This window comes from Anomalospiza imberbis, chromosome 7 (assembly GCF_031753505.1).
Source record: "Anomalospiza imberbis isolate Cuckoo-Finch-1a 21T00152 chromosome 7, ASM3175350v1, whole genome shotgun sequence".
Taxonomy (NCBI): domain Eukaryota; kingdom Metazoa; phylum Chordata; class Aves; order Passeriformes; family Viduidae; genus Anomalospiza; species Anomalospiza imberbis.
Window position 1 is genome coordinate 10,380,243 of NC_089687.1, and position 13,750 is coordinate 10,393,992.

The 13,750-nt window shown below is 42.7% G+C and overlaps 1 protein-coding gene across 1 annotated transcript in view; it reads left to right on the top strand.

Annotated features, from left to right (window-relative positions):
* Nucleotides 1-6,780: 6,780 nt before the first annotated feature.
* The window catches only part of MYLK (myosin light chain kinase), a 197,986-nt gene continuing 191,016 nt past the window's right edge, over nucleotides 6,781-13,750 (top strand). Inside the window, exon 1 of the mRNA XM_068195384.1 lies at nucleotides 6,781-6,958. Within this exon, the coding sequence (XP_068051485.1) occupies nucleotides 6,796-6,958 (163 nt within the window). The 5' untranslated portion in view covers nucleotides 6,781-6,795. The remainder of the gene's footprint in view (nucleotides 6,959-13,750) is intronic.

Genomic DNA, 13,750 nt, shown 5'->3' on the forward strand with positions numbered 1-13,750 from the left:
AGATCTTATGACTGAAAATTCTTGTGATCACCAGAAGATCAACATTCCAACATATTCCTGGTTATATTTATTAAGTATTTCCTTTTTTGGTCCTAAGTGTGAATGTTTGAAAAAATGTTAATACAACCCACTTGACTTCACTGGCACATTTTACAAAAGGAGGAGGAAAAAATGTGGAAGCCACTGAAAACTAAAGGGTTCTTGCTTTGGAGAAAAACAAAGTTCAAGCCAGTGCTACAGACTGGCTGGAACTCTTCCACAGTTTTAAAAGGAAAAGACCCTATTGAAGGCTCTTTTCACAAAACTCCTTTACTTCCTTTGAATAAAAGAGGAACCAAGCACACTTAGCAGTGTGTAAAACACATTTCTTTAAGAGAAGCCAGCTTTATCTTCAAGTCCCAGCTAGTTAATCTGCTCAAACTCATTTTTAACTTTAAGTCTGAGAAATCTGACACCTCCACAGGGACTTAAAGCTTTTAGTCTAGGTGGAATTTGCTGACAATACTTTCAGCTAGGGCACCAATAAAGACAGATTGGCTTCTCTCATTAAATTTGGTAAAAATGAATGTTTTCCTCTTTCAGGGGAAAAAAAAGGAAGGGGACAAGTATTCATTTTCTCTCTCCCTAGATCTGTAAACTGTACTAGCTTCATTGACATGGTATCTTCAGGTACATGTGCCTCAGATGAATGATGTGCAAATACAGCTGTCTTGGAAGTGCCTGGGAAATCCAGCATTCCCCTCCTGGAGGGGAGCATTCTCCTCAATAAGTTGCATATTTTCACCTGCTCTGCAAGAGACATCTGGCTATAAATCCAGAAGCCTGGGTATATCTGCAGCATAAATGGAGTTGGCTTCCAAAATATAGATAGTGAACTACTTGTGTGAAACTCCTGCTGTGGGAGGTTGGAAATTCCAAATGTGCACTGGAGCATGGTCAGGTATGTGCTGCATTCACAGGTAACTATAATATCTTCTTGCATTTTTACTGTTTGTGCATTGATAACTGAACAGACTTTCCTGGTAAAAGATTTTAATTACAAATGCTACATTATTTTCCCATAACTGTTGAAGTTACCTAATCTGAGCTTTGTCAAATAACAACAATTTTATTGCCATGGATTAGGCAAACTTCAAATATATCTCTCCATTTATCATGTTTACTTCTTGAAGGCAACAAATCTGTGTTACATAACACTTGCCAGACATTGTTTCTATCACACTGTTCTTCACTTTCAATCCCAAGGGTTGGGGTATTTGCATTCTTTAGCTTTGCATTAAAAAGAGATTAAAAAAAGAGAACAATAAAACAAGAATACCGTAAATACAGCATCTCTGTAATTATGCTGTAGCCATGTAGCCATGACCAGTGCTTCTTTCTTTAGGCTAGAAATTGAGATTAGAGACTGAAGGTTGTAATAAAAGTAAATTATATTCTGTAGCTGGCTTGGCTGGTCTCTGTATGCATAGCAATGGGTACTAACTCCAGATGTAATAGAAGCTCTCCACTGTAGATTATTGAGAAGAATATAACTGTGCTTTGGTAGAAACAGTAATAGGTATATTTGCTATATTTTCCCAGCCTCTGATTCATCTCAAACTCCCCCTGACCATTTGAAATAAGCTCTGCTGAGGTGAGAGCTTTAGGACAAAAAGCTGTGTCTTCCCTGTTCACAGGCACGGCTCCCATTTCATGAAAAAGGACACAGCTAACTGCACAGTGCAGAGAGGGAAGATTTTCCTTCTGTTGATTGTCTTTACAGTAAGTCATAAGAAGGTTTGTGTTGGATATTAGGAAAAGGTTTTTCACCCAGAGGGTGGCTGGGCACTGGAACAGGCTCCCTAGGGCAGTGGTCACAGCACCAGCCAAATAAGTGTTTGGACAGTGCTCTCACTCATGGTGTGACTCTTGAGGTGTCCTGGGCAGGGCCAGGAGCTTTGAAGACCTGTAGGTCTCTTTCAGCTCAGGATGTTCTGTGATTCTATGATTGATTTGCAGGGTCAATCTGTTTCTCTGTGTCCATTTGCACATGAAAACCAATAGCATCCTGCTGACGGATTTCATTCAGCAACAGGCAGAAATAGTTACTGGTTTTGATGCTGTAATCTATGAAAGCTGAAGTTCTCTGCCACCACTTGTGGCTTTAGAAAAATGAAGATGCAGAATATTTGTAGTTCAACCAAATATTTGGTCTGCTAGTCTGAACAGTCTGTTAGTTTGAAACACAAGTTGTGCAATTTAGTTGTGCTATTAAAATCAATCAAATTGCTAGATCTTCCTTGTTTATTCGCTAGCTTGTCTTGTCTCAGCCTCTAAATGCAAGATGATAAAACAGCTGCTGAGTTTCCAAATCTGAAATTTCCCCAGCAGCCAAATGCTTACAGCCCTGTTGCCTCCTTCCATCAAACATAGAAGTATAAATGCTCAGATACCTGTACAAGTCTCCAGATAGGCATGAACTACCTGTGTGGTCTTTTGCTGGCACATATAATCCAGTTTTATTTCTCCTGAACCAAGTAAACTGATGCTGGCCTAAATGTATGTCAATGTTAATACTTCTACTATCGTGTCTCTCTTGGCTTCCTCCGTCCTTACATACTCAATCTCTATTTGCAGCATGAAACTCACAGGCTTTTAATGCTTTCTATGTTCACAATCAGCGAAGACATAAGCAGGATGAGGATGATAATTTAGTCTGCCTGCAGATTTGGGAAGATATTATAGAGGCTCACTTTTTAGAAGATTATCTTCTAATCTCAAGAGGCTAGAAACTGCATTGCTTTTAAAATGAGTGCTTATATTCTGAAGAAAAAAACAAAAACAAAACAAACTCTTGTGTCAGAAAAAAAAGAAAGAATGGGCTCTGGGAATTGGACAAGTGTGCTCCTTTCCTATAAAGTTAATTCCTAAGTATCTTATTCTAGCAGTTTCCCTGCTTAATTAGGGGTCGTATCAAGAACAAACCCTCAACTTAAGCAATTTCTGAAGCAGAAGTGTAAGTGAGAAGGCAGCACATATCAAAATACAATGGTGTTTAGGTACCTCCTGAACTTTATCCTGAAAGGAGCCTAAAGGATTTTACAGAAAGATTGCCACTGAAAGAATGAATGGAGAAGAAAGCACAAGGCAAAAGGAGAGGTTATCTTTACTCCCTCTGTGCAGTGCTGCTCCTTGTTCTCCTAATCACCTGATAATCATCTGAACCCCGTAGTTCAGCTTCAGTAACTCACTTTTCCTAACACATCAGCTGAGTAACTTCATCCTTCACTCATTTCCTGTGCCCTGCCCTACAGAAGCTATATAAGCTCTCTGAGGGTTTTGTTGGTTACAATCCGTGGCTTGTAAGCTACAAAAATCTAAATGTAGGTCAAGATGAGTTGAAATCTTTTAAACACAGCCAGCCGCTGTTTCCTAAACAGTCCCTGGAGCAGCTGCATGGAGGATGTTTACAATTAAAAAACAACCCTCAAGCAGCCAGTTCAGAGTGCACAGGATTACTGTAGCCAGCAGCATTCATTAAATGTCATATCTGAACTTTCATTATCTTGAGCTTGATCAGATTTAAGGTCAGCATCTAAAGAAGTGGATCTGTTGACTTCCAGCATCCTAGAGGGCTTTTAGGACAAAGGCCCAAGTAGAAGACAAATGGTCCCAAAAGGACTCTGGGGATGAACTGTGATTGGACTTTAAGTGTTATGTCATTCTGCTTTCTGCTAGGATAGGAGATCCCTCACTTTATTTTTTTCTTTTCCTTCTTGATCTGACTTGTGCAATTAAGAAACCCAACAAAAAAACCCAGCAAAACAAAACAGGAAAAAAGATGAGCTCTGCTGAAAATGAGTCAATCCCTTGAAACCCAGCAGGGGCACCGTCTGCTCTCCTTATGGAACTCAGTGGCTTTCATCACAATTCAAGTGTCTCCTACTCCTCCCTCGCAGTTGAAGGCAGATGTGGGTTCACTGGCAACACTGGGCCTTGTTCTTTGTGAGTGTTTAAGGCCTGAGCAATCATTTTAAATTGAAAGCAGAGACGGTGATGCTATTACAAGATTGTCTAGAGCAGCGATTCCCAACTGGTAAGACATGAGAATATTTACAAGAAAAAGGTTTCGTGAAGTCTAGGCTAGAAATCAGCACAGAAAAGCATAAGCGTCTTCTTAACAGTTAAAATATGTTGAGAAGAAAACTCCTTCCAAGAAGGTGTTGGCAGTGCAGTTTTCAGTCAGACCATGGAGAAGATCGAAGCAAGCTTGTCCCTGGCTCTGCGTGGCTCTTTGGTTTCTGTGTATTTTCTGTATTCTAATGCCAAATAATAATTTATCTGCAGAAAACAAATGTTCATACAACAAGCATCTTGCTTTTAACAGCTCATGTGCTGATGGGTGTGTAGCTGTGGAACTCTGTGTGCATGCATTGCCATCTGAAATCCACTATAGACAGACAGTCATGCACATCAGCAAAGATCAGGGATGGATTTGGGCTAAAGAGAAAAACATTTGGCAATCCAGAATTTGCCACAACCATGCAGTGAGAAGGAAAAAGCCCGGGAGTATCAGTCTGGCTGGATATAACCAACAGGGAGAGGTTTAATGGAGCAAGTGAGGACTGAGGTACGCAGAACTTCTGATAATAAAATATATTTTCTTTAGGATTCCCTTTTCAGTGATTCTGATTGAAATAAAAATAAAAAAATAAATAAATGAGTCTCTATTAACCTATTTTCAAAGTCCCAGGGCCTTTAAAACAGCAAAAGCATCTTGTTCTCCTAAGAGTCAATCTAAAGGAATTAGGAAAAAGAAAACTAACACTGCCTCCTCCTGAACAGTTAGTAGCAATTTCCCTCTGTGCACTCCCTTTGTACTGCACTCGAAAAAGTCAAAAGCAATGGCTATAACTATTCATGGACTCATGCTGGTAACTGCTCTCTTCCTTCACAGAAGCATCAGGAATGATGCACTGGGCAAAGGCAGCATCCTCATTGCCTCCATGTACAGCCTACTCGGGTTGCAGGACACATGCTCTATCAATGGCAGAAAAATTCACCTCAGAATCAAAATGGAAAACTTTGAGGTCTCTGCAAATATAAAACTCTTGACATCACTGCAGTCAAGAACAGCTTTGCTGTGACTTGCTTATCTTGGCCCCATTTTTCTCAGTTAATGGCTGTTAACATGAAACAGTGAGGGGAGAGAAGGAATTGTAGCCTGGACTGTGGTTTACTCCATCACCCATAAAAGTATCTTAGTGCCTGGTGAGCAGACAGGTTTTCTACAGCTTGTATTTTTTCTGTAGCAGTTCAGAACCATGTATTAACACACCTAGCAGCAATCTGCAATACAGAAGAACATGAGAGGACAGAAAATAAAAGCTTAATCCATAGAACCTGGGCTTTTTGTATGTCTATCCCCATGTATGTTTATGATCTGGCTGTAAGTCCTTTTCAAATAGGCAGTTGATTGGGTTTCTTAAATGTGCAAATGAAAAAAAAAAAATAGAGTAAAAGGCTTTAAGTTCACAATGTATGTGATTATACCATCTTTCCTCTTCAGGGTGTCCAGCCCCACATTATAAAACAGCAGTTCTAAGGTCTTATTGTTGAAGAGGATTCAATTTGTCCCCATCTCGCATTTGCTCGTCCTTCTACACTACTTTAGCACTTAACACAATTAACTGTAAACGGTTTATTAAAATAAATCGCTTGCCCCAGATTTGGATGTCCCTAGGCAGATGTGCCAGAGCATGGGCCCTAGGCAGGCCCATGGGGGTGGGGGAGGCAGGGGCCCTGAGGCCCTGAGAGAATGCCCTGTAGCTGGCATCGGGGCACTGCATGGCAGGGCTGCAGCTCCATACACACCCCTACACTCCCCATACATACCCACATGCACTCCTAGGGCATCCTATCCCAGTGCCATGCAAACCTTCACATACATCCTCTGTGCTCTCGCCTATACACAAGCCATTCAGTTCCTCCAGAACACACACACAGATCTCCCATATGTATTTCATTCCCATCCCATGCAAGCCCATAAGCACACTCCTCTACACTTCCCATACATGCACCCCATAGATACAAGGTCTATAGCCCCCACATCCCAACAGGCTCTGCAGCGCACAGCTCATGTGGACCCACGTGCATCCCTACACAATCCTCATACACCCGCACCCAGGTCTGGACACCCGCCATCCGCAGCCGCCCCTCCTGGGCGAGCCGCGCTCCACAGCAGCTGGGCTGGGCTGGGCTGGGCTGGGCTGGGCTGGGCTCGGGGCCCTTCGCCGGCCCTGGAGCGCCCGGGGCTCCCCCTGGACCCCCGGCGCTGCCGAGCGAGGCTCCAGCGGGAAGGAGTGAAGGGCAGCCGCGCCCACCGCAGGCGGTATCGCCGCTGGCCACCGCTTCCCCCGCGGGCTGCGCTTCTTCCCCCGCGGGCTCCGCGCTTCCCCCGCTGCCGTCGTGCACGGGGCAGCCGAGCCCAGCCCGGCCCGGCCCAGCCCAGCCCGGCCGAGCCGAGCGGCAGGTGGGCTGCAGCCGGAGCCGCAGAGCCAGGGCTGGGCAGCTCGGGGCGAGGCGGCTCCGGCAGCGCTCCCCGGAGCCGTGAGGCTCTCCCTGCCGGCTGCGCCCCGGGACGCGGAGGGAAGCCCGTGGGCGGGCACGGGTGGGGGGTACCGCGGCATCCTCCGCAGGGGGAGGTGAAGTAGGCGGAGAAGGAGGAGGGGAAGGAGAAGAGGGAAACCTGCTTCTCCGGAGAGACGAGGTAGCGGCGCTGCAGCGAGCCAGCCCAGCGGCGCGGGCTGCGGGCACATGCCGGGCTTGGAGCACCGGAGCCGCGGGATTCCTGCGGGTGTCTCAGCCCAGCTCCCGTCCCTTCCCCGGCAAGAGCGTCAGCTGGGCTCCGGCAGGGAGGAGGGCTCACCTACGGCTCCCCTCCCGGAGTGCATTAATCCCAGAAAAAGCAAACCTGGTAGTAAGTACTTGTCATCTTTTATGTATGATTTTTTTACAGTTTTATTGTTCTCTACTGGCAGGTAGCAAAGGATTTCTAAGATGAAGCATTTATAGGCTCGGCTGTAAGGATAATCTCTTTGGCTCTCTCTTGGCCTCTTGAGCCTTTCAAATATAGAGATGCATATGTGAAGGAACATTTCTTAACTACCATCTACATCCTTAATGTTTCAGACAAAATGTATGTATTGGGACTTTTTTTTTTTTTTTTTTTTTTTTTACTTTGAGCACTTCTGCTGTTCTCAAAGTAATTTGTATCGTGTTGCACAACATGCTTAGTCTCAGAGAAGGATAAATCCTGGTGACACCACTTAAACATCCTGCATGAGGATGGGGAAGGAGATGAATGTTTAAAATCATTAACTTGGCAGAGGCAGCAAAATCACTTCTCTGCAGGCTGCCTTCACGCTATGGAGCAATATGTTTTTGGGGATTCTTTGCCTTTTAATCCTCTTTCCTGCATGTGCACATCTGGACTCTGGCCTGGCACTGCTCCCTAGACTCAGGCTGGAAGGGAGTAGGGGTATGGCAGACTAGCAGGGGCTGGAGACCTGGGATGAAAAGACAGGGGATCCTTCCCTCCTCTTACACTTTAAAGATACTTTTTGCTGTAGTCTTGTCTTCTGCAGAGTAAATCCACAGGAATACTCCTAGAGTCAGGAAGTGGAATCAAAAGTGTTTTGAAGGCTGCATTATTCTCTCTACAAAGCGAGTGGCTGAGAGGATAAGTGCAAATACCTGATTCCACACCCTTCTTCTGAGGGGTTTCCAAGCATTTGGAGAGGACGGCGGCGTGAGTGTGGAGTTACATGACATGCAGAAGGCGTGCTCCCCACTAAGACTCTACAAAATTATGCTACCTCTTTGTGGAGTGCTGGAAATGCCATTTCTGTCAGTGGAGCTGAAAGAGAAATAGTAATTTCTCTCTAATTTTAAATCCCTAAGAGAACTGCTATTTTTCTCCTGCTACTTCCTGCACACATCTTTATTTTATTTTATTCTGCTAATGACTTGCATTGTTATTTGCAGAATATGATATGTGTCTTCCTGTGCAACTCTGTGTTTGCCGAGATGTTTCTGGAATGATGTTCTAGGAGTGCATTTTAGGAGCCTTCTGTTTTTAAACCAAAATTATATTTACTAATAACCAAATAGTTAATTTTCATCTGGCACATATCCACTATTTTCTGTTTTCTCAAGTGATATTATTCTTCTGTAGCTGGTCACACTGTGCTCTGCAGTTTGTAACAAAGTGCTCCTGATAACACCTTTTCATAGTACACTAACATTACTCCCATCCTTAGCCTTTTACAAATGAATGCTACAGGACAAGTGTTTTAACTCCAAAAGTAACTGGAGTGATTTTGTTGGTTGTAGTAGGAGAATGTTTGCCACCAAGGACTAGCCACTAGAATGATAGGCAGGATGTCCTGTGCTGGTGTGTGACCTATTACTGGCATTTAACCTTTTTAGATGGACATGAGCAGAAAGGAAATGCCTGGTTTAATAAACATCACAACAAGAATTTTATATTAACGTGGGAGGCTCACACCAGTTAATGGCACTGACCCCATTTTTTTTGGTCTTGTAGGGAAGTCTTAAAAGATCTGTTGCAAAGAAAGTTATAAATCAGATACTCTGCTGTTGCAAGCATGTGTCCATATCTTTAGTTGCCCTGCTGCATGGTGAAAAGGAGAATGAAGGAAATAATTCAGTGAAGTTCTGTTGGTTTGCTTGTATAATGCTGAAAGGGAATTTATAAAGTCTGAAATAAGCTGAGATTACATATTGCCATTGGCTTAGGTTAAATGTAAGAGACGCATCATTTTTCACCAGTTTTTGGTCTGTTTTGTGTTCTCTGTTCTCCCTGGCTTTTCCTTTAAGTTCATTAGGACTTCCTCTGGGCGATGATCCGATTTTTACAGTCAATCAAAATCCATACCAATATCCTTATGCAGGCCAAATACACTGTACTTAGAAACACTATAAACCAACAGCTACAAATTACTTTCAGAGCCCTCCTAAAACAAAATGCAGATGTAAATAGAGTTCAGAACTGCTCCAAATGCTGTGCCTTAAAGCTCTGGATGTCTAAATCCAGAAAATGTGCTCATTAGCTCTATTTGAGAGACATGTAAGGAGATGGCTGAAGTTTCTGATTAGACTCTGGAGAACTGGTAGCCACAGTCTGTGGTTGTTGGACTCTTCTGGGTAGTTTGAATTCAGGTCTGAGCATGGGCTGGAAGTGATCCTGGTTTTGCAGACAGACTCATCTCCTTTCATTCATAAACTTGTCAAGTACACAATAAAACATGCTGTGGTTGTTTGCTTTCACTGTGTTTAGAGCTGTACTCAATAGCTTTTCCAAACTTTATTCCACAGGTATGAGTTAGGAGTAAGGAAGGTAATTTTTTTCTTCCCTTTGCTGATTACACACTCTTCTATCTTTGATGCTAAATTACTCTGGTTTTTTTATGACCTCCTATGGAAGGTTAGGTGATCCTTTCTCTCATGGCTCTAGAAGCACCTTGCTGCACCTGTTGTAGTAGACTTTTTAAACTTTTCCTGTGGCATCCACTACACCAAACAGGATCTTAGCAAGCTTTGTGCAGCTGCCTTCATCCCACTGATGGGAATGCTTCCATGATGTACATTAGGGCTACATATGTTGTTTGGATTTCAGCACTGGATGCAGAGAGGATATGATTAATCTAAAGTGTTGAAAAGGACTCATCAGTGAAACCAGGTGGTTCCAGGTAGGATGGACTCTGAAGTTTTTTTTTAATTTAGCACAGCTTTAAATGTCATCCATGTTGTCTGTGTTTTACTTAAATCTGTGTCTTTTACAGTATGGGTTTTGCTGAAATCTGTGTCTTTTCTGAGCAATTGTACAGGGTCTGTGGAGTGTGCTAGAGCAAGGTCTGTCTCTAATAATGTTTTCATTAAGCCTTTCTACAGACAGAAGAGTAAACTAATTGCCAGACTAACATGTCATTTGGCTTTGTGAACAAGCTGCTGAACACTAACTCATGAATGGAAACTTAAAAGGCTCATTAGCAACCTGCTACATGAAAGAAATGCCAAAGTGAAATGAAAATACATTATATTCCTGTTGTTGCTAATAAAGCTGATATAGAATTGCAGTTTAGTTTTTGTGGGAATCTTAACTAATTTAATAAACTTTTTTTGCCTCTGAACTTTCAGCAGCTGCTCCTTCTATAAAAGCTAGGAATAACTGGTTCTGCTTTAGTAGGAATGAAAGGAGAATTGAGCTCTATAGAAATGAGGAGATTAGAGCTCCATGAGGCATATACCCATTTAATGCTGCTGGAAACCAAACCTGCTTGAATAATCTTAACTCTCACTTCTGGTGAGCAGAAATTCTAGGGGAAAAAGAAAAATTCCCTTAGTGACTTATTAACAAAGGCTTTTCAGGTTTGCTAGGATTTATCATGTGAGCCTAATCTACCTTTTGTTCATCCAGTTGGCAGGCTTTAAGATTTAAAAGGGTCTGCAGAAACTCCTCCCCCAAACTCCTTATTTAATTAAAGAGCCTTGGTGCATTATTTACTTTAAAGTCTTCCATTTATGTGGGAACAATGAGTTTGGGTTAACATATTGTAAAATATTTGTGAATGCTGCATTATAAGCAGGGAAAAGAAACAAACTTTGGCTACACCTTTAAATTCACACTGACCTATATGGGCTCATGAGGATGACTGAAAGTGAGGCTAGACATATGTAAATGCTAAAGTATAAACACAGGTGTGTAGCTCTACAACAGATTTGTCTGCCTCTGTAGGTGATTTAAAGGGCCTGGAGGAGACTTGGTTTCATTTGCTTCCCTGAGAGTCATCGGATATGCAGATCAGGCTTTGCACATACCAGTAATTTTTATATTTTGCTTTGGTAGTTCACCAAAGACAGACTGGTAACTGTAGTTCTCTCACTAGCTCCCCCAGCTCCTTCTCCTCCCCCTCTCCATTCATCCCTGTAGCTGTGAGCATCAAGTTGCAGATAAAACGACTTCTGAGAGAGCAATGGGATGCAGCTCTTGCCAAAGGCAATTAAGTGCTTAGGATTACAGTGTGCTTTACAAAGTGTGTTCTTGCTGAATCCCTTTCCTCTTCTCTTTGCTGGCACTAAGAAGTTTCTTGGCACTTACCTTTGTTATAACACGTCTGAGCATTGCTAAACTTCACTACAGCGTGTCTAGCAAGCTGCAGTGTCTTCTGTTTTGAGGATAGTCTTTCTGGTGATTCTTTACTGGGAGTCAGCTTGACCTCATCACCTTTGCTGTAATTGGATTAAATTCACTCACTTGCCAAAACCACGACCAGCTGACAGCATATTAATTCTTCAGACTGAAGTGCTGTTTTGTATGCACGGGTTCCATGGTACCAAAGGCATTTTTAGGGCTTGTGATGCAGCCAGTGTGTCACAGGATGCAGAATTGCCACAGAGGGATGTTTTCAGTTATTTTCTTCATCAGAAAAGGGTTCAAACAGGCCACACATTCTGTGTGAAAGTAGAAGATCTAACCTGTGGGAGAAGAAATGACTTGCTCTATTTGCCACTCTCGTGTATCTCTTGCTACTGCTTCTTGTGAAATGTGATAAACTGCTGAGAGTCCACAGACATCCTGGCTGAGGAAAGTGAGTGATGGCATGTGCTGTTTTACACACTCACTGCAGTTTATTTCTAATTATTGCACAGCAGGTTAAAATCATTATTCTAAGTTGTTGTTTTACTGCTTTTTTTTTCTGTTATTCTTCAGCAATCCTGTGACTGGAGGTATTTGCAGAGTGGCAGGATAATATCTGAAAAAAAAGAAATGTACCCAAAAAGGATATTGGAACTGTGTAGTGAAGGATAATCTGATCACCAAGCCTGTAGTTTCACCCGGAGACCTTTTATATACTGTTTAAACCAATGTAATCCAGCTTTCAGTGGGAACCACTGCTAAGCAGCAAAAATCACTATCCTGATTGTTAACCTCAGCAAAATGTTAAAGGATGAGTGAGTAATGGGGAGACCAGGGACCAAGTTGCAAATGCTCTTACAAAGAGGATTTGGGAGGCACAGTGGTACCCAGTCTGGCACAGGCACTCTGAGATATTCCGAATAATGAAAGGATCCCAGTTTTAGCTTTTCTTATCTGCCTGGAAGTACTGCAAGTTTCCTGTTTGCTGCAGAGGCCTCTGAGCTGTGTTTTGCAGGCAGCATGGGCCAGAGGAACTAGAGCTCCCAGCTCTGTATTCCAAGCAGGGCATTGTTGCACTTGATTTCAAGGTGATGTTTCTTTCTCTAAATTATATAAACTGATGAACATTTCCGGTGCAAAACAATAGGCAAACAAGGTGAGACAGGGCTGTGAGATTTTCCATATCTTCTAAATGGCAGTCACAATTTAATTTGCTCTGTGAATGTGTAGTGCAAATAGTAACCAGGATGTCTGCTTTAATACCCCCATTATAAAATGCATGTAGTTGTTAAATATTTTTGGCAGTGTTGACTATTAAGAAATTGCTTGTCTCCTAATGGAAGACATATATCATTCCAATAATTCTTTATAATAGTGTAAGCAGTTTGTTAAATATTGAAGTAAAGGGCTTTTTCATCAACATATTTTATGTCATATAATTGGAATCAATGTCATTTAAAAAAAATAAAAAAACCCCTCAGAACCAAAATACTGACCATCTCTCCTGGGCAAGGATTAAGTCTGATTGGGTGAAAAGAATAAAGTACGTGGGCATGTTCTGGAAGAAGCACCCACAAAGTCCAGGTCAGACATACACTGTATGTTCTTACACAGTTGATTGTATCAAAAGGAAAGTTACAAACCGAAAGCAACATGCAAGCTGTGTTTAAAATACACAGGAAAGAGAAATTTGTCAAGAATGGCCTGCTTTATTTAGGTTATTTACCTCAGAACTTTTAGCATCATAAGCTTTCCTTTCCTTGAGTGAAGAAGAAGTTATTAAGTCAGTGCTTCATGTCTGAAAGCGTTACTGATTCATCACTAGTTCAAGTGCAGCCTGGTTTTGGAGGTGAGAAACCTCTTCTGTTGTGTGCAGTGTCAGTTCACAGCAGAGCTGTTGTGGAGCTGTTGTGGCTGGGCAGCCCTGCACAGGCTGCTGCTGCTGTTTCAGAGCTGCCATTGTGGTCCTGGTGGCCTCGGGGGTGTAGCCTGGGCAGAGCCTGAGAGAGCATCGCAGAGGGAGCCCTGGCTTGGAAACAACAGCTGGTGTCTCACCCCCAACATCACAGCAGTGCAGTTCCTCTGACCTCAACAGAGTTGCAGCATTCATGGTTTTCAGTGACGTGGGAGCAAAACTGGCCCTATATTCATTTAACTGGTCTATTTAGCAGCTCTTTTCCATATGCAGTCTCCATGCCAGTGACAGGAGCTTCCTGGAACTGACAGCAGACACAAAAGACCCTCTTCTCTAAACCACTGGACCTTAAGAATTTTGAAAGGATGTTACAACAAGCCTCATAATACACCATTGTCAGGCTCTCTCTGAAGAGGCCTGCAGTGGTATCATACCTCTAAGCTTTCCAGAGGGGGAGTGATGACCCCACATGGAAGGAAATACAAGAGTAATGGTTTGGGTGGCTATGAGGAATTTTATGGTACTACTTCCCCTGGCTGTAACTTGAAACCAGCTGGAGGCATTTAGTGCTAACTGAACTCTATATAAAGAGGCAGGCAAATATCTGAGCATGTATCCTGGAGGTTTTTTAAGAA